At 60.8% G+C, this 16,696-nt stretch overlaps 2 protein-coding genes across 13 annotated transcripts in view; one reads left to right on the forward strand and one right to left on the reverse strand.

Annotated features, from left to right (window-relative positions):
- The window catches only part of FARP2 (FERM, ARH/RhoGEF and pleckstrin domain protein 2), a 94,742-nt gene extending 78,075 nt beyond the window's left edge, over positions 1-16,667 (forward strand). For 11 of the 12 annotated variants that reach the window (XM_081261019.1, XM_081261020.1, XM_081261017.1 and 8 more), the window contains 14 exons: positions 3,407-3,496; positions 4,237-4,370; positions 4,729-4,810; positions 6,472-6,709; positions 8,723-8,853; positions 9,718-9,786; positions 10,445-10,534; positions 13,204-13,236; positions 13,433-13,503; positions 14,172-14,290; positions 14,475-14,638; positions 15,358-15,465; positions 15,730-15,881; positions 16,031-16,667. In XM_081261019.1, coding sequence (XP_081117145.1) covers positions 3,407-3,496; positions 4,237-4,370; positions 4,729-4,810; positions 6,472-6,709; positions 8,723-8,853; positions 9,718-9,786; positions 10,445-10,534; positions 13,204-13,236; positions 13,433-13,503; positions 14,172-14,290; positions 14,475-14,638; positions 15,358-15,465; positions 15,730-15,881; positions 16,031-16,148 — 1,599 coding nt within the window. In that variant the 3' untranslated portion in view covers positions 16,149-16,667. Of the gene's footprint in view, positions 1-3,406; positions 3,497-4,236; positions 4,371-4,728; positions 4,811-6,471; positions 6,710-8,722; positions 8,854-9,717; positions 9,787-10,444; positions 10,535-13,203; positions 13,237-13,426; positions 13,504-14,171; positions 14,291-14,474; positions 14,639-15,357; positions 15,466-15,729; positions 15,882-16,030 lie in introns of all 12 variants that reach the window. The other variant, XM_081261024.1, reaches the window with a different exon arrangement.
- LOC308630667 (uncharacterized protein) lies at positions 2-7,872 on the reverse strand. Its single transcript, XM_081261036.1, has 2 exons — positions 6,956-7,872; positions 2-2,819 (listed from the first exon to the last, which is right to left on the reverse strand). Exons 1-2 carry the CDS (start codon positions 7,115-7,117, stop codon positions 1,815-1,817), a joined length of 1,167 nt encoding a protein of 388 aa, XP_081117162.1. The 5' UTR covers positions 7,118-7,872; the 3' UTR covers positions 2-1,814.
- Positions 16,668-16,696: the final 29 nt, after the last annotated feature.

Below are 16,696 nucleotides of genomic sequence, written 5' to 3' on the forward strand. Positions count from 1 at the left end.
GGAGCTGCTGGACGGGGCTGGGAGCTGCCCCGGCTCCCAGCAGGATCTGCCCGGGACTCTCCACCCTTTCTCATTCAACCACAGTTCTGGCTGCAGAGTCTCAGCTCCCAGGCGGGGCCTGGGAACTTTGCCTGCCCTCCTCACCCTCCAGCCTCTCCCCTGCCCCTGCCCCCTCCTCCTGCCACTTTAATGGTGGAGTCACTGGGAGAAGACCTCGGCATGGTGGGGGCTGACTGGGGTCAGGCTGTTCTCGGAGGTGAGGCCTGGTGGGCAAGTGGGGGAGGGAGTGTGGGCAGTGCAGTGGGCAGACTGAGGCTTGCGTTGCCCCGTGGGTATCTGCCGAGGATGCACACTGGGTCTGCTGTAGACAGTGAGCAAGCAGAGGAGTTCTGAATCGTGGGCTGAGGAGGACTGTCAGTGGCCAGGGCGGCCTCCACTCTCCTGGCCTCCCCATGCAGCTGGGGCAGTGTTGCGGGAGGCTGTCAGCTGGGCCCACCTAGGGCTGCAGTTTTGCAGGTGAGCACACCAGAAAGATCTAGGGACAAATGAGCTTAAAGCAGTGAGCTCCGGACGGTGCTGGCCCTGGGGGACAAGGGGTCCCCCAGGTGTAGTGGCTCATACCTGCCATCTTGCCGGCCCAATGCCTCTGGGCTTTAAAAGGGCTGGGGATGCAGGGGCAGTGCCTGCACCTTCCAGGCGGGGGCCTGAGGCTCCCCGGCAGTCAGACCACGGCAGGCACCCATGCTGTCTGAGAGGCTGCTGGATGTCCATGGACAGCTGGTGTGGGCAGTGAGGGGATTTCTTGTGGACAGCTTATTTATTTACTTTGGAAACTCAACAACATGTTTATTTCAATGTTTCTTTGGTTCAAAAACAAAAATGGCTTGGAGAAAATCTGTGTTTGAAACAGCTTTAGTTTGTCACTTACTGTGTCACAAAATGAGACTCTTCAGATTTGTAGGGTGATGATGTGTTGGGCCCACAGGCCTGGCCCTGAGAGAGGAGAAGCCTGTAGTCACCACAGGACAGGAGATGGGGCACAGGACCACCTCAGAGGGAGAGCCCTTGGCTTGGGCCTGCCGCGGCCACTTCTCCACAGGGACAGCAGGGTGCCCTTCCACATGTTTGGGTCTGCACAGCAAGGCCCATCTCCAGTGTGGGTGCCCTTCCCTCACACTGTCCCCAGGGCAGTGGCTTACTGGCCTGTGGGGCCATGAGGTAGATGCAGCTACCAGGTGTGCCTGCAGCTCCCGAAGGCCCTCTGTGCTGGTCCTGAGAACCGGGGACCCAGCCAGGTGTGTGGCCAAGGGGAAGCTGGCCCAGACTCCATGGGGACTCTCCCACAGGGCCAGCAGCTTCAGGGAATAGAGGTTAGAGTCCAGCCTGCTCAAGCCTCTGTGTGCACCTGCCTGCTGAGCTGTGTCAGGAGGCCCTGGCTGCCCAGTGCTGGCCCCCCCGCCTTCCTGGTGGAGACTGGTGAGGACTGGCCCCTTGGGGCTGGAGGCTGTGCGGTACCTCCTGTGGAGGCAGGTGGCAAGGCTCTGTGGGAACCATGCTTCCTGAGAGGCCCTCGCACACCCACGTTCCCACTGGCTGGGAGCCGGCTGGCCTGTGGCTCGGGGGCAGACCCCTGTGGCTCTGGTGCTCTCTGCCCCTGATTGGGCTTCCATGGGTGGATGAGCCACAGGCCACCTTCCCCTGGGCATCCCTGCAGTGGGGTGGCACTGGGAAGAGAAGCCCACCAGTGACTCTCCTTGGACTGTGTGGGCATCTCTGTCCCAGGGCCAGGAGCTGGGCTGGGGCTGGGAGTCAGGCTATTGCTTATGGACCCCTCTCAGAGGTGACCCCGACACAGGACCTTCAGCTGTGGGGCATCCAACCTTGGCATCCCTGTTGGGAAGGTGGGACCTCTTGAGGACAGAGCTGACCCCAGGGTATGTAGCAATCCAAGTGGTGATAGGACTTTTTAAAGAGATTTTACTGAATTTTAATTTGAATGAGTCAATTTTAATAGCACAAAAAACAAAGTGTGAAGGTTGCGGGGTTGGAGAGGAGGGCCACCACCCCAGGAATGGCTGGGGCCTCCAGAGGGAAATGGCAGGACCAGGGCCACACCTGGCTACCAGGCACCTGGGAAGAGCTGAGAGGAGAGGATGGCAGGGAGGGCCCAGCTCTGCGGGCTGTGGTCTCCCCTCCCTGGGGTGCTGCACACCTGAGATGGACACACTTGTCGCCTTCCGTCCCTGGGCTCTGAAGGCTGTCACAGCTGATCTTGGACTAGACAGGTGCACAGAGGAGAAGACATGGCTCCAACCTCCTCTGGAGGACCTGGCTTCTGTGTTGCACCCTCTTGCTGCTCTGAAGCCACGTGGACCTCCCTCTATGGTCTGGTCTCTCCTTGGCTTAGGCCAAGGCCTGCTGTGCATCCCACCTGGGTTGGTCCCCTCCCTGGGCTGGTGCAGAAGCCCCCACAGCTCCGCCCTCTGTGCTGCTCGGCTCACACCTTGGGGCCCAAGTGCATTCCCAGCCCACCCAGAAGGCAGATGGCCTGCCTCCCCAGGAGCCCCTCGAATGGCCCCTTCACGTTCCCCTTGGGCCTGCTCCACAGGCTGCCCTGGAGCTGCCCCTTCCCTGCAGCTCCCTGCTGGGCCTGCTGGTCTCCATGCACCTTCTGCAGGGGCGTGAGGCGCCCTCATCATTTCTGAGTGCTGCTCCTCTCCTGTCTCCTCTTGGGGTGGCCAGCTCCTGGTGGGCAGGGACTCGAGGTACATCCCAGGTGCCTGCCTGGAGGGGGCGAGGAGTGGTCCATCCAAGGAACCCTGAGGTCAAGAGGAGCTGTGAAAACAGGCACTGTGCAGGGCCAGCAGAGGCTGTCAGCTTGGGGGGCCCCAGGATGGGACCCGGCACCCCAAGGCCAGGTGTGCTGAGCAGGCTCAGGGCAGAGCCAGCATGCCGGAGGAGATGGCCGGGGGGAGACCTGGAGCCCCTGGGCCACGTTCAGGCTGTAGAGGGTATTGCTTGGTTATTTCAGTGACCTTGTCTCTCTCACCCTCATACACACTGTTCGACACACCCCCAGCTGTGCCCACCAGCTGCACCACGGCTACGGCCTGTCCACAGGATACCCATCACCAACTCATTCGAGTCCCAGCTGTGAAGCTTACTGAGGCTTGAACAGCAATTCTTTTCTCCAGGAGAATAACACAAAATGAGAAACCATGTGAGGAGATACCCCCGGGCCGAATTGTGCCTGTGGTGCTTGGCAGGGATTCCCTGCAAGAATCCAAGCCAAGACCCATGACGGGGCTGAGAGAAGAAAGCAGGTGTCACAACCCCGGCCCCTGAAGTCAAAGGCTGGCCATCCATCCCTCAGACACAGGCTCATGGCCGCCTCTGCTTCTTCCAGCTCATGCCAGAAGACGAGGCCTATTTCATAGCCAAGGAGATTCTTGCTACAGAACGGACGTATCTGAAGGATCTAGAAGTGCTCACTGTGGTATGCGCCTCCGTCCTTGTCACTGTGACTTTCTTAACCTCTTAAATCTAAGCATACACAGAGGCTCCATCCTGAAAACACCTGTTGACGACCATGTGATGTGCACATGTGCTTTAAGACACATGTCACTGGGTGTGGTGGCCACTCCTGAATCCCAGGGACTCTGGAGGCTGAGGAGGGAGGATCACACTTTCAAGCCTAGTCTTGGCAACTTAACGTGACCCTGTCTCAATTTTTTTTTTTTCTTTTTGGTATTAGGTATTGAACTGAGGGACACTTAACCTCTGAGCTATGTCCCAGACCCTTTTATCTTTTGAGACAGGGCCTCCCTAAGTTGCTGAAGCTGGCCGTGAACTTGCACTCCTCCTGTCTCAGCCTCCTGAGTCCCTGGGATTACAAACCTGCGCCACCACACCCACTTCAAAAGCTGGGACAGTCTGGGAGTGTGCGTGGTGCTGGAGCACTGGCCACGCACGTGTGAGCTCTGGGCTCAAGTCTGCAGGACTGAGGAAAGGTTGGAAGAGTCACAGCCAAGCCCTGGGCCAGAGTTTGGGGAAGGCCTCCTTTTGAAACTTTGGCCCAGAATTGCTTTGATACTCTGAAAGCTGGATGGTCAGTGGAGAGGAGGGCTGGAGCTGAGCCCAGCCCGCGGGCAGTGGTGGAACCCCGTGTTGGGCGCCCATGGTGACGGGCCTCAGGCCTAGCCTCTCGGTCCCCAGCAGCCCCGCCTCCTCCCACAGTGGTTCCGCAGCGCCGTGGCCAAGGAGGGTGCCATGTCCGCAGCCCTGATGACCCTGCTCTTCTCCAGCATCGACCCCGTCTACAAGTTCCACAGAGGCTTCCTGCGCGAGGTGGAGCACAGGCTGGCACTCTGGTAACAGTGCCTTGTGCCCGGCCCCCCCATCTCCCGACTCCCGGGTCCTAGACCCTTGCACACCCTGGACCTTGGCCGTGGGCCCTCCAGGGCAATGCCTACACCCTGAATTCTGCACCCCGTGGCCCATGCTCTGGTCACTACCACTGCCCTCAGAGACTCCCCACTCAGGGACTTGTCCCAAGGGGCCGTCCCCCCCTGAAGTGTGCGTGGACCCTGGGGGCAGGCAGTGTGCAGTCCTGCTCTCCTGCCACACCGTCCAGAGAACTCCAGGCAGGCGCCTCAGTGTCAGCAGGCCCAGGCCCTGGGCCTCTCAGCTCCTGGCCATGCAGCCTCCTCACAGGCCTCTGCCCTCCAGGGAGGTTCCCCCCGGCACCAACACGCCAGGTGACCACCAGCGCATTGGAGACGTCCTGCTTCCGGCCATGCGCCAGCTAAAGGTAGGCAGGCCTCCATGGAGACTCAGGCTGTCCCCGGCACTGCGGTGCCAGCACGAGCCTCTCCCCTATCCCCTGTCCTCTCAGGCACTGTCCCCTGGTGTGCTTCCTCAAAGTGGGGCATTCAGTGTAGAGCGCCCCTCAAGAGAGCCTTCTTCTGGGACAGGGTCCCCCAAGTGGCTTCTTCCACAGCAGGGTCCCCTTCAGGGACCCTCAGGACAGCATCCTCAGAAGGGTTCCCTCAAGCTCCGCGGTCCTGGGGCTACTGCCCCACCATAGGACACCCAGGCGAGTTCCTGGACACGGGCCCCTCGTTCTGGGACACGAGCAGCTCTGACCCTCCCAAGGACAGGTCTCGTCTCAGGACACCCCTCTTCAGAGCAGCTCCCACACTGTGTTCCTGGAGAACAGCGTCCAAGCTCCGGGAATAGCCATGGCAGACCCTGGGCAGTCCAGGGTGCCCCCAACACAGGCGTCAGCTGGGGCTCCACCCAGGGCTGGGATGCTGAAGCCCTGCCAGGCTGAAGGCTGCCAGGCTCCTGTCTCAGGTGTCCTCCTGAGAGCGAGTGAGCTCCATCAGGGGAGGGGCTCTCCGGCCCTGTCCCTCCAGCTGCCCACAGTCACTGGTGGCTGAGGAGGCAGCACCACAGTCGGGCTCCCCTGGGCTCTCTGCAGCTGGGGCTCTGGCCACACCCGCACCTGGAGAGCCAGCACTGGCTACCTGAAGCCCTGCAGCCTGCCCATGGCCCTCCTACCGGACACCCTGGTGGGCCTCTGTGCCAGGGTAACAGGAAGTTGTGTCCCTCAGCACTGGCATTAACTGGAAATTGAACTAGGCACACATCTTGTACTCAAGTTCATTAGACCACTCAGGTTGTCTTTATGTCCACTGAAGCCCTCTAGAAGGAGGACTGGTCTAGTCTGACCTGTTGGTCTGTGTAGCAGTCACAACCTGTGTGCGCTGGCGTGTCATTAAGACGCCAGGTGTGGCTGGGCCCAACGGTGGCATACGCCTGTGATCCCAGCAACATGGAGGCTGAGGCAGGAGGATCACAAGCCTGGGCAACTTGGTGAGATCCCAGCAACGTGGAGGCTGAGGCAGGAGGATCACAAGTCTGGGCAGCTTGGTGAGACTCTGTCTCAGGAGGAAAAAACTCTGGGGTGCAGCTCAGTGGGAGAGCCCCTGGGTTCAGTCCTTAGTGCTGGGAGAAAGGAAGAAGGTAAGGCATGGGAGGGGACACAGTGATGCCCGTCTGGGACCAGCTGCTGGGAGGGCCGAGGCATGGCACAGTGCATCTGTGGAGGGCTGGGGAGCAGCTCAGTGGGAGAGTGCCCCGGTTCACTCTCAGCCTGGAGAAAAAACGCAATGCCCTCTCCAGCAGCCGAGCGGCTCCTCAGCCCCACTCTGGGACCTCCTGGGTGGGGCACTAGGGCCTGGTGGAGCTTCAGTGGGGTTTCCTGATCCCTGCCAGCACTCACCTGCTGTGCCCTGCAAGGTCATGCAGCCCTGCCATCCTCCACTGGCCGCAGGAAGCATGTGGGCAGTGGGCATGGGCATGGAGCAGCAGCGGGCACACTGTGGAGCAGCAGGTCAGGGTGGAGTGTGAAGGCCTGCGAAGGCCCTGGGGCTCTCCCCTGCACACTGCCTTTCTGTGTCTCCACAGGAGCTCACCAGCTACTTCCAAAGGCACGACGAGGTCCTGACAGAACTGGACAAGGCCACCAAGCGCTGCAGGAAACTGGAGCTGCTCTACCAAGAGTTCGAGCTCCAGAAGGTCTGCTACCTGCCTCTCAGCGCATTCCTGCTGAAGCCCCTCCAGCGGCTGGTGCGCTACCGTCTGCTGCTGAGCCGCCTGTGCCAGCACCACCCACCAGGCCACCGGGATCATGCCGACTGCCGCGGTGAGTGGGGCAGGAGAGGCCCCTCTGCTGGTCCACCCAGGAGAGCCACAGAGTGGTCAGTGGTCCTCTCTGCAGCTGGAAGGGGATGGGGGCAGGCCTCTACAGGCAGGTGGCCCTCCTCCTGCTCCACCAACCACAGGCCCTTCCCAGCCCAAGTGTCAACAGCACAGAGCCACGGGGTGTGGGGCCACAAGGGGACAGCCTAACCCAGGGCCCCAGAGCCACCAAAGGTGCACAGCCACACACCCCGCAGAGTGGCCTGTCTCCTGTGGGTATTCCTGTCCTGGAAGCCTTGGCTCTGAAACTTGTAGCTTTGGGCCAGGTGACAGCCAGGTGACGCACATGGACTCCTTTCACCAACACGCACGACTTCTGATCCAGCCTAGATCCAGTGTAGGAAATCGCCATTGTCACAACAATGCAGATGGAAAACGCGGGGCGCTTCCTTCTGGCCACATGACGTCAGTAGGTGCCTCCTGATGAGCCAGGGGAACAGGCTGCAGGAGGGGACAATCCCCCCCTCTTGGCCTGCTGAAAGGAGAAATCAGATGTGTGAGATGCCAGCAGCCCCTCTGGGTGTCTCCCTGCCGTGACCCCACGTGCTGGCAGGGTGGTCCTCTGCAGGAGGCGTGCCCCCGTGGGGAGGCCCAGGCCAGGCTCTGGTCGCGCCCATCGGCTGTGTCTGGAGAGCAGGCCCAGTTGTGCCTGTGGACAAGCAGCCTTGCGGGGCCTTCCTGAGAACTTGTATTTGGAAGAGGGGTACCTTTGGGGCTGGAGAAGCAGCTTGTGGTTTCAGAGTGTGCAGTGTGTTGACCTGTCAGGGATACAGCATGCTGGCCCTTGGCTGCTGGGGAGGCACAGTGACCGGGTTTGAAGTGTGTGCCCGGCTTCCGGCAGCTTCCAGTGCCAGCCCAAGGGCAGCACAGAGCCCAAGCAGCAGTCCTAGCCCTCAGCCTTGTGTCCTCTAGATACAGCATCTGAGAGCAGGGCGGCCTCTGGGTCCTGTCCAAGGCAGGCTCATAGGCCTGGCCTATGAGCTTCTGTGTATGAGCACATGAGTGGCCCCATCACACCGTGCGCCTAGAATAGGTGCCCCAAGACATCATGGCAGTGCTGCCAGGGATGGGTGTGGGACCGGGAGTGCAGGGACCCTGTCTGACCTGCCACAATCGTCCTGCAGGGTCACCACATGATGCCCGGTGCCCCTGGCTGCCTCCCATGCAGCTGCTCAGCTTGCTGTCAGACTGGGCATGTAGCCCGCCTTGTACCCGGAGGCTATAGAGCTAAAGAGGCCAGGGGGGAGCTGCGGCCCAAGCTGACTGGGAGGAGCTGGGAGCGTGGGCAGTGCAGACGCCAGCTGTGGGCCCTACACTTGAGGACCACGCTGGCACCCCTGCTGCTTGTCCCTGTCCTGACAGGAGATGGCCTCCCCAGTGCCTCCCTTTTAGCTGGCTCTCTCCTCGGGAAGTGTGGGCAGCCGTGCGGAGGAGCTGGGTGAGGCTGTGGACCTTGTCCTGCCACAGGTGGTGGGACCCTGAGGGCTGCAGCCAGGCAGGAGGAGGTTCCTGCAAAGGGGAGGGGTCCCTGTAAGGGACGGGTATCACCATGCTCCTGGTAGCAGTAGCCAGAGAGCAGGACTAGGTCAGCGGCAGCTCTGGCCGGCACTGACTGGGTGGCTGCTCTTGTTGTGGTGTCTAGCCAGCGTCCATCTGACGTGCTGCAGAGTCCCTCGGCACCTCTCCCTGAGGAACGCTCCTAAAGCCTGTTCTTCCCCACTGAGCAGCGGTGGTGGCCGGCCCTGTCGGGGGAGCATGCTGAGGTTTCTGGGGTGTCTGCAGGAGTCTGTGCCTGCTGGGCAGGTGCCTGTGGCCATGGGCAATAGTCCCTGAAGGGGGCTGAGGAGACGTTCCCCGGATTAAAACTGCCTTTTATATGCTGACTCCGCACAAGGGAGTAGTGGGGGGCTTCGTCCATACCACTCTGGGGCCTACGCTTAGGACCCTCTCCTTGCAGACGCCTTGAAGACCATTACAGAGGTGACCACCACGCTCCAGCACAGCCTCACCCGCCTGGAGAACCTGCAGAAGCTGATGGAGCTGCAGCGGGAGCTGGTGGGCGTGGACAGCCTTGTCGCCCCCGGGAGGGTGAGTGGGAGCTGCCTGCTGTGTTCCACCTGAGTGTTTGTTCAGGGAGCCCAGCGGCCTCCCTCCAGCTGGGCAGGTCTGTGGTCTTCAGTGTGTTCACTAATTCAGCACACACTCGGCACCCAGCAAGTGTGCACAGCCCCGGGCAGTGGGTCACCCCGCTCTAGGAGCTGCCATGTGGAAGGGTTGACCACAGGCACCACGAGGGGGCCAAAGGGGAGGTGGGCAGGTCGGGGCCACACAGTGCGCCTGCTGCAACTTCCTAACAGCATGGCCCTAAGAGTCAGTCAGAGGGCACCATGGTCAGCTGTGCTCCTGGCACCCGGTAGCGGGCTACATGCCCAGTCTGACAGCAAGCTGAGCAGCTGCATGGGAGGCAGCCAGGGGCACCGGGCATCATGTGGTGACCCTGCAGGACGATTGTGGCAGGTCAGACAGGGTCCCTGCACTCCCGGTCCCACACCCATCCCTGGCAGCACTGCCATGATGTCTTGGGGCACCTATTCTAGGCGCACGGTGTGATGGGGCCACTTAGTGGCCCTTCCTGTAGGTTCCTGCCCTCTGCAGCGTGTCTGAGCCTCATTCCTTGTTGAGGCCCTATGTGCAGGCCTCCTCTGCAGGACATTGCTGTGTACACCCACATGTGGGGGGGAGGGTCTACATGTGGACGTGTCCTCGAGGCTCGACGCACACCTCCAAGTGCAGCTGCTGGCCACCTGACAGGGCTGTGTGGCGTTTGCGTGCCGGCAGTGAATGCAGCAGCCCGACCTCTGGCACCCCTCTGTTGGGCTGCTGAAAGGTGGGGTGGCCCTGCCAGAGGGCCTCGCCCAGGGGGCTCAGCGCGTGCCGTGGGCTGTCTTTCAGGAGTTCATCCGGGAGGGCTGCCTGCACAAGCTCACCAAGAAGGGCCTGCAGCAGAGGATGTTCTTCCTGGTAGGTGCCCCGTGCCCATTGGAGCCGCATCCCCAGCCTGAGTCACACCTGGAGAGGAATGGGTGCTGCTCTGCAGGGAGGCTGCACTGTCAGCAGCCTGTGCACCTGGCCGTGCAGGGGTTTGGGGATGTCCCAAGGGGGAGGAGGCCTCCAAGCCAGTCCCTTTCTGTTCTCGTTCGGGGCAATCAGAAGCCAAAAGGTGGGACAATCCAGGCCCCTGTGACTGTAGGGTGTCCTACAGTCTGGCGGCGAGCAGGAGGACTCAGTGCTGACCCACAAGCACTGTCTTCGTGAGGCCTGAGGACCCGCCAGCTGTCCTTGTTCCCACCAGGTCTCCTTTGTTGTCCTGCTTCTGGATCCAGCTGGGGATGCCCACATCACCATGGGGCGGGGAGCTGCCTGTCAGCACTGGCCAGAGCCCTTGCTCTCGGCCCTCAGGCAGCCTGCTCCTGTGCTGCTGGGTCAAATGAATGAAAAAAAAAGTGTTTTCCCTCCAAAATACCTCCTGCACTCAGCCTCTATGCTGGGGGCCAGGACAGGTTGCCCTGACTGATGATCACATGGTGGCCTCCTAAAGTCCACTAGAGTCCGACCATGAAGACATTAAAACTTTGTCTCTTTTTTTATCAGTCACTTGTCTAAGGCTTCCTGTCCTCAGTTCTCAGATGTGTTGCTGTACACAAGCAAGAGTGTAGCAGGGACCAGCCACTTCCGGATCCGGGGTCTCCTTCCACTCCGCGGCATGCTGGTGAGTGACACCAGGCTGGCCCAGGGCACAGGGATGTGCCCACGCCCCGCCTGTCTCATGGGGCATCAAACCTAGGGGCTGAGCCCTGCTGGACTGCTCTTCTTGATTCAAACCTTCGTGGCACCTGGGCTTCCTCAATGACCCAGGGTTCAGCCCTCCAGGTGGGTCTTTCAGCCCTTGGCAGGGCAGCCTGTCCTGGCTCCCAGCACAGAGCGGGCCTTGGTGGCCACTGCCTACACACACACACACAGCATGCACAGCCTTCCTCCAGAACTGGGAGCCGCCCAGCTGCCCTTAACACCCTTCCAACAGTCACAAGCTGTGTGTCCACACCCTGGCTGGACACCAGGCTATTGGTGCTTCTGTCCATGTCACCAGTGTGCTTCGCCCACCCCTAGCACACTCCTGGGCTGGGACAGCCACTGGCCATTGATGCTGCTGTACTGTCTGCCAAGAGGAAAAGGCCTCATTTCAACATGGTCAGCATCTGCCTGGTCCTGTTGGGTTAGTGCTCTTGGTGGCTGACTCTCGAGAGCCTTGTTTGGCACAGTCAGTCACAGGCTCTGGAGGCTCCCTTGCCTTGTGGGTTCCGTGTGCGCCCGCCTCTGTCTTGGGAGTGGGAAGGACCGGCAGCCAATGTCCGTGCTCTGCCAGGAGCACGTACCCAGCCCAGGACACTGCCTGCAGTGACCTCTCACCTGCAGACCTGCTGCGCCACCCAGGCTCATTGCTCTGCCCCAAGGCAGCCCTGCTGTAGGTGTGTGAGGCCTGCTGCCCACCAGGGGCCGCTCAGGGACTGGGTCCATTGGTTTAGAGTTGACTTTAAACCATACTTTGACCCAGTCACGTGGGAGGCTGAGGCAGGAGGATCACTACTTCTAGGCCAGCCTCAGCAACTTAGTGAGACTTTGTCTCAAAGAATAAAAAGGGCTGGGGTGTGGCTCAGTGATAAAAGTGCCCCTGGGTTCAAGCCCTAGGACTTAAACAAATAAAACACTTTTATCATAGAAAAGATAACTGACAATGTAAGATAAAATCTCTCAACACTTGGCCCTCCAGGGGCCACACGTGTCCACGCTAGTCTCCACAAGGTGGCCCCTCCTGCAGGAGGCGTATGGCCCGAGTCACTGCCCAATGGCACACAAGCCTCTTCCCACACTCTGTCCTCTCGCACACAGTGGGGTCGGTGCTGACTGGGGGCACACCAAGCGCACTTAGCTGGCCCCCATCCCGGGCACCAGGCGGAGCTGGCTCTCCAGAATGGTGAACAGCACTGTGGGGCGCTCCCACACCTTAGGGTATCCTCAAGGTCCCACGGGGGGGGGGCACTTGGCAAGGTCTTGGTGCGTCTCTGCTTGTCACTGTAGGACAGGGACCCTGGTGGCCGGGTCCACCAACATGGTCTGAACATGTGTCTGCTCACAGCCTTAGAAAGGGCAGTATCACTAGGCACGATGGCCTTGCCTGGCATCCCAGCCACCCATGAGGCTGAGCAGGAGCATGACAGTCTCAGGCTAGCCTCTGTGACTTAGCAAGGTCCTGTCTCAAAGCAGGAGAAGCAGTGAGGGAGGAGCTGGCCCAGTGGAAGAGTGCCCCCCCCCCAGTCAAACACCCAGCACCAGAGGAAAAAAGCAACAGGCATGGACGTCCACCCCTTTGCTGCTGCCCTCTGGCAGGTTGAGCAGCCATGGGCACCCCCCTGGCCCTCTGCCCCTCAGCACAGCTTTGCTCTCTGTGAGCTCTTGGCTCCTTGGGCAGCCTGTGGTCGCCGCCTGGCCAGGCTTCAGGCTGCACATGCTCTTAGCTGAGTCTGCAGTCTGGTTTTGCCTTACCCAGCTGACTCCATCCTGCTGGTGGCCTGTCTCCTAGTACAGCATCAGGCGCCTGGAGGGCAGCACAGGGCATGCCCAAAGAGTGAGGGGAGCTCCTGAAATGCCCACACCCAGAATGCCCCCTGCCATTGGGTAGGCTCCTCCCACTGACCCAGCTGGAGTCCACTTGACAGGCAACAGACTGGCCCTCCACCCTCCCTCTCCTGTGTCACACGGGAACTTGCTCTCGTGCCCTGGCTTCTTCTGGCAAGCTGTCCTGTTCTCTGCCCTGTCCCCCCACCCACCTTGTCCCCATCAGTGCTGTCCCCTAGCATCTCTCCGACCCCATCCCTGCCACGCCATCCCTTAGCTGTTCCCCCGCCACATCCCCATCCAGGCTGTGGCCCATGCTGTCAGTGGTCACCATCCTGCCAGCAACCGTGTGCCCCTGTTCCATGATGGCCCCTGGCTTGAGAAAGTCACTGTTAGTCATGTTGGTGACTTGCCTGTCCAGAGATCCCAGCAGGAGTGACAACAGTGCTGGTGTGGCATGGGTGTGCTCCTCAGCCTGGGAGACTGCTCTTACTCTGCCTTCTGACGGGATGGACACTGTCCCCAGCCCCTGGTGTAGACCGTCAGCATCCCTGGGTGACCTTGCCTTCCTGGGAGGGTGGCTGTGTCTGCTCTCAGGCTTCTCCTGGTGGTGTCCATTTGGGAATCATGTCCTGGGGTCACTTGCCCAGAAGCTGCAGCAGGCTTCTCTTGGCATCTGACCTTGTGAGGTCTGTGAGGTCTGTGAGCCGCAGCTCCTTCCTGACAGTGAAAAAGCTCAACACTTCTCCTTTGCTTGATTTTCAGCTGATAGTGCTGGACCCACCGGTAAGTACTGGAGTGCCCTCTGGTCCAGAGTTTGTCCTCCTGGGTGACAGCTACATAGGGTGGGGACACCAGCTGCCACCTGTCACGTCCCTTGTAGTCACGCAGACTTGGACAGCAGGGGCTCCCTGGCTGGTGCCATCCTCAGGTCTGGGCTTCACCGGCACATCCTGGTGGTGCCACCCCAGCCTCCTCTCACCCACAGGTGGAGGAGAGCGAATGGGCTGCTCCTTACTGCTTCACCATTTATGCAGCACAGAAGACAGTTGTGGTGGCAGCCAGGTAAGGGCCTCCTGTGTCCCCTCTGTGCATCGAGTTTCCCTGCTAAGGGGAGGGTGACCTCTCCTCTCTCATGGAGACCAGCTCTGCTTCCAAGTTCTACAGCCAGAGAAGCGTCCTCTCCCAGGGTGCCCGGGGCCTCCAGGAACCTTCTGCAGGCTAGCCACGGTGCTGCCCCCGACTCCCTGCACCCTGGGTGTTGCAATGCTCAGCAAGGGTGGGCCTCTGAGGGGGACAGGCCAGCCAGCAGGTCTCCATGGTGGCTGGTCTCCCATGGCACGAGTGTTCTGGGACCTCCAGCCAAGGGGAAGTGCCAATGGCTGGGGGTGGAAGACCTGGCAGCGTGCCTGTGCCAGGCACTCTGGCACCTTTCCCTGGTCATGGGGCTCTCAGGAACAGCTCCTCCTGCTCAGCATCCAGGCATCTGCCCTGGGCACATCCCCCATAGGAAGTGACAGCTGAATCAGTGTCAGAACATTGTTCCTGGAACAAACCAGCCCAGTTGGGATCCTCTAGGGCTTGCCCTCCCTCCTCCTCCTCCCTGTGCTGGGGGGCGGGGGGGGGGGGTAATTCTGACAGTGCTCTGGGCCCACAGGCCTGGGACAGGTGCTCCCACCTGCCCTGGCCTCCTGAGCCAGGAGGAATGAGCAGAGCCCACTCCCGCCCTGCAGCACGCGACAGGAAAGGGAGAAGTGGATGCTGGACCTGAATGCTGCCATTCAAGCAGCCAGGAGCGGCAGCACCCCGTCCCCGGAGCTGCCAGGGGGCATCTTGTGCACGCAAGCCCCCAGTGAGTCATGGCCGAGGACCCTGCCCCCGGGAGCTTTTTGGAAATGGCTTTCCTTGGTCACCATCAACCTGCTGGCCTCCTGCATGCTCCCTCCCACCAGGCAGACCCACCCACCCAGCTCCCACAGCCCATTCCGGAAGCTGCCCTGGGGAGGGAGGCACCCAACACTGCTGGCTCCCTTCAGGGTCCTCTGATGAGATCTCACCAGAGCAGGAGTCTGAAGAAGATGCCCGGGGGACCCGAGGCTCCCTGGAGGGGCAGGTCCAGCACCGGGCCAACACCATGATGCACGTGTGCTGGTATCGGAACACGAGTGTGTCCAGGGCTGACCACAGTGCCGCTGTCGAGGTATGGCTGTCGTAAGACTTCCCCGAGTGCAGGGTTTGGCCACAGACAGCTGCTTCCTCCTTCCTCCTTGGCAGGTCAGCTGGGAAACCTCTCATCCAGTTGAACCCCTCTACTTGTGTCCTGGGGGTGACCCCAGAAGAGCCTCAGGGCAGCAGCCTTGGTGCACTCATAGAGGAAAGCCCCTACTGCCCCAGGACAGTGCCCTCTGGACTCTGGCCCACCCTTCCCCAGGCCTGATCACTGTCCACCTCCTCCTTTCTGTTGGGCTGGGGCCCAGGGACTCCCCCAGGCCACCTGGGTTGTGCCAGAACATGGCAGGTTCTGAGGCCTGGCCCTTTATTGTCAGTATATCAGAGCAGGGTCCTAGCAGGACCTTCCTCCTCCCCCTGAACTGGTAAGCTCCCTGCTGACCTCCAGAAGTTGTCTGTGGAACACAGGCCTCAGAGCCACCTGGGGCAGGAGGGGCAGGGCCTGGTCCTGACCTGGGGGTGGGTGCCTCCTCCAGCACTCAGAAGCACCTTCCAGACACAGCACACCCCAACCCCGCCCTGTCCTCTCCTTGCTGTTGGGTAAATCTATGGACAGTCTGAATACTGGGGTCAGTGTCCCCAGGCTGTGTGTCCTGCTAGCGTCCCTGTAGGAGCCTGGACGTGGGGGGGGGGGGAGGCAGGTGGGAGGGGCTGCTGGCTGACGTGCCCCTCTGCCCTTTTTGCTGTCAGAACCAACTCTCAGGGTATCTGCTGAGAAAGTTCAAAAACGGTGACGGCTGGCAGAAGCTCTGGGTGGTCTTCACCAACTTCTGTCTGTTCTTTTATAAGACTCATCAGGTACGTGTGCTCAACAGAGCCAGGGCCCAGGTGGCGCTCGGGTGTTCACCTGTCCTGCCTGGGCTCCCACGATGCAGGAAGCTGAGGCCGGGGGATTGCAAGTGCCATGCCAGCCTCAGCAACGTGCCTGGACTGGTCTCCAAGTAGAGATCAGAGCCCAATGGCAAAGCACCCCTGGGTTCTCTGGGGGGGGGGGGCGGCAGGGATGGCTAGTTCCCTGGCCTGTGTGTACAAGCCGTCTCCAGAACCCTGTGTGTCTCCCAGGACGACCACCCCCTGGCCAGCCTCCCTCTGCTGGGCTATAGTGTGAGTGTCGCCACGGAGGCTGATAGCATCCACAAAGACTATGTCTTCAAGCTGCAGTTCAAGTCCCACATCTACTTCTTCCGGGCTGAGAGCAAGTATACGTTTGAGAGGTGATTTCACCATCTCCTTGTGCCCTGCTGAGGAGGGCTGGCAGGATTCCTAGCTGGCCCTGCTGTCCACTCACTCACTCCATGTTGGGGGCCTGTGGGAAGGGTGTGTGAGCACCAGCCCACAGGTCTGACAGCAGGACCCTCTGCAGGTGGATGGAGGTGATCCAGAGGGCCGGCACCTCACCTGGGCGGCCTCCAAGATTCCTGCAGGACTGTCCATATGCTGCCTCAGGGTCTGAAGGGGCAGTCAGGGAGGAGGAAGAGTGAACCCATCTGGCCTGGACCAGGACCTGCTGTGGAAGGCTGTGGACAAGCAGACCCAGCGGGGGCCCCAGAGCTTCCTGCCAGACAGGAGGCGGCACCAACAGCACTGGAGGCCTCAGCGACGCCCTGGCTTTTCCCCTCACAATGCAGTAGTGCAGGCCAGTGGGTGGCTGGGAAACAGATGTCTCCATCTCATAGGTCCTCAAAAGGGACATGGAACCCTGCTTGGAGTGTGGGGCAGGGCCCCATCTGAGGGCAGGCCTTGAACAACCAGGCAGATAGCCCCACACCTGCCTGTAGCCTCATGGCCCCAGCTCCATCCACATCAGTCAGGCCTTGGATGCAGGCCCTGCAGAGGCCCCAGGCTGGCCCAGGGGTCCCTGCAAGGTTAGTCTAGCGGAGCTGACCAGTCTCTACTCCATGGGCCTCTGGAACAGCAGAGCTGAGCCCCTGGCCAGGGAGGAGTCACATGCCACCTGTTAACTTTTGTGACTGAAGATAAACAGCATCTTCTCACCCACCTATGCCCTCTGCCTTTCTCTGTTCTCCAG

The sequence above is a fragment of the Spermophilus citellus genome, assembly GCF_964194105.1.
Source record: "Spermophilus citellus genome assembly, chromosome: 11".
NCBI classification, from domain to species: domain Eukaryota; kingdom Metazoa; phylum Chordata; class Mammalia; order Rodentia; family Sciuridae; genus Spermophilus; species Spermophilus citellus.

What these genes read in the sequence shown, in the direction of transcription:
- LOC308630667 (XM_081261036.1), bottom strand. Translation starts at nt 7,117, where the DNA reads ATGGCGATTTCCTACACTGGATCTAGGCTGGATCAGAAGTCGTGCGTG. An exon ending in GAGACAGGCCACTCTGCGGG is followed by an intron (nt 2,820 to 6,955) that starts GTGTGTGGCTGT and finishes TCTTGACCTCAG; the next exon opens with GGTTCCTTGGATGGACCACT.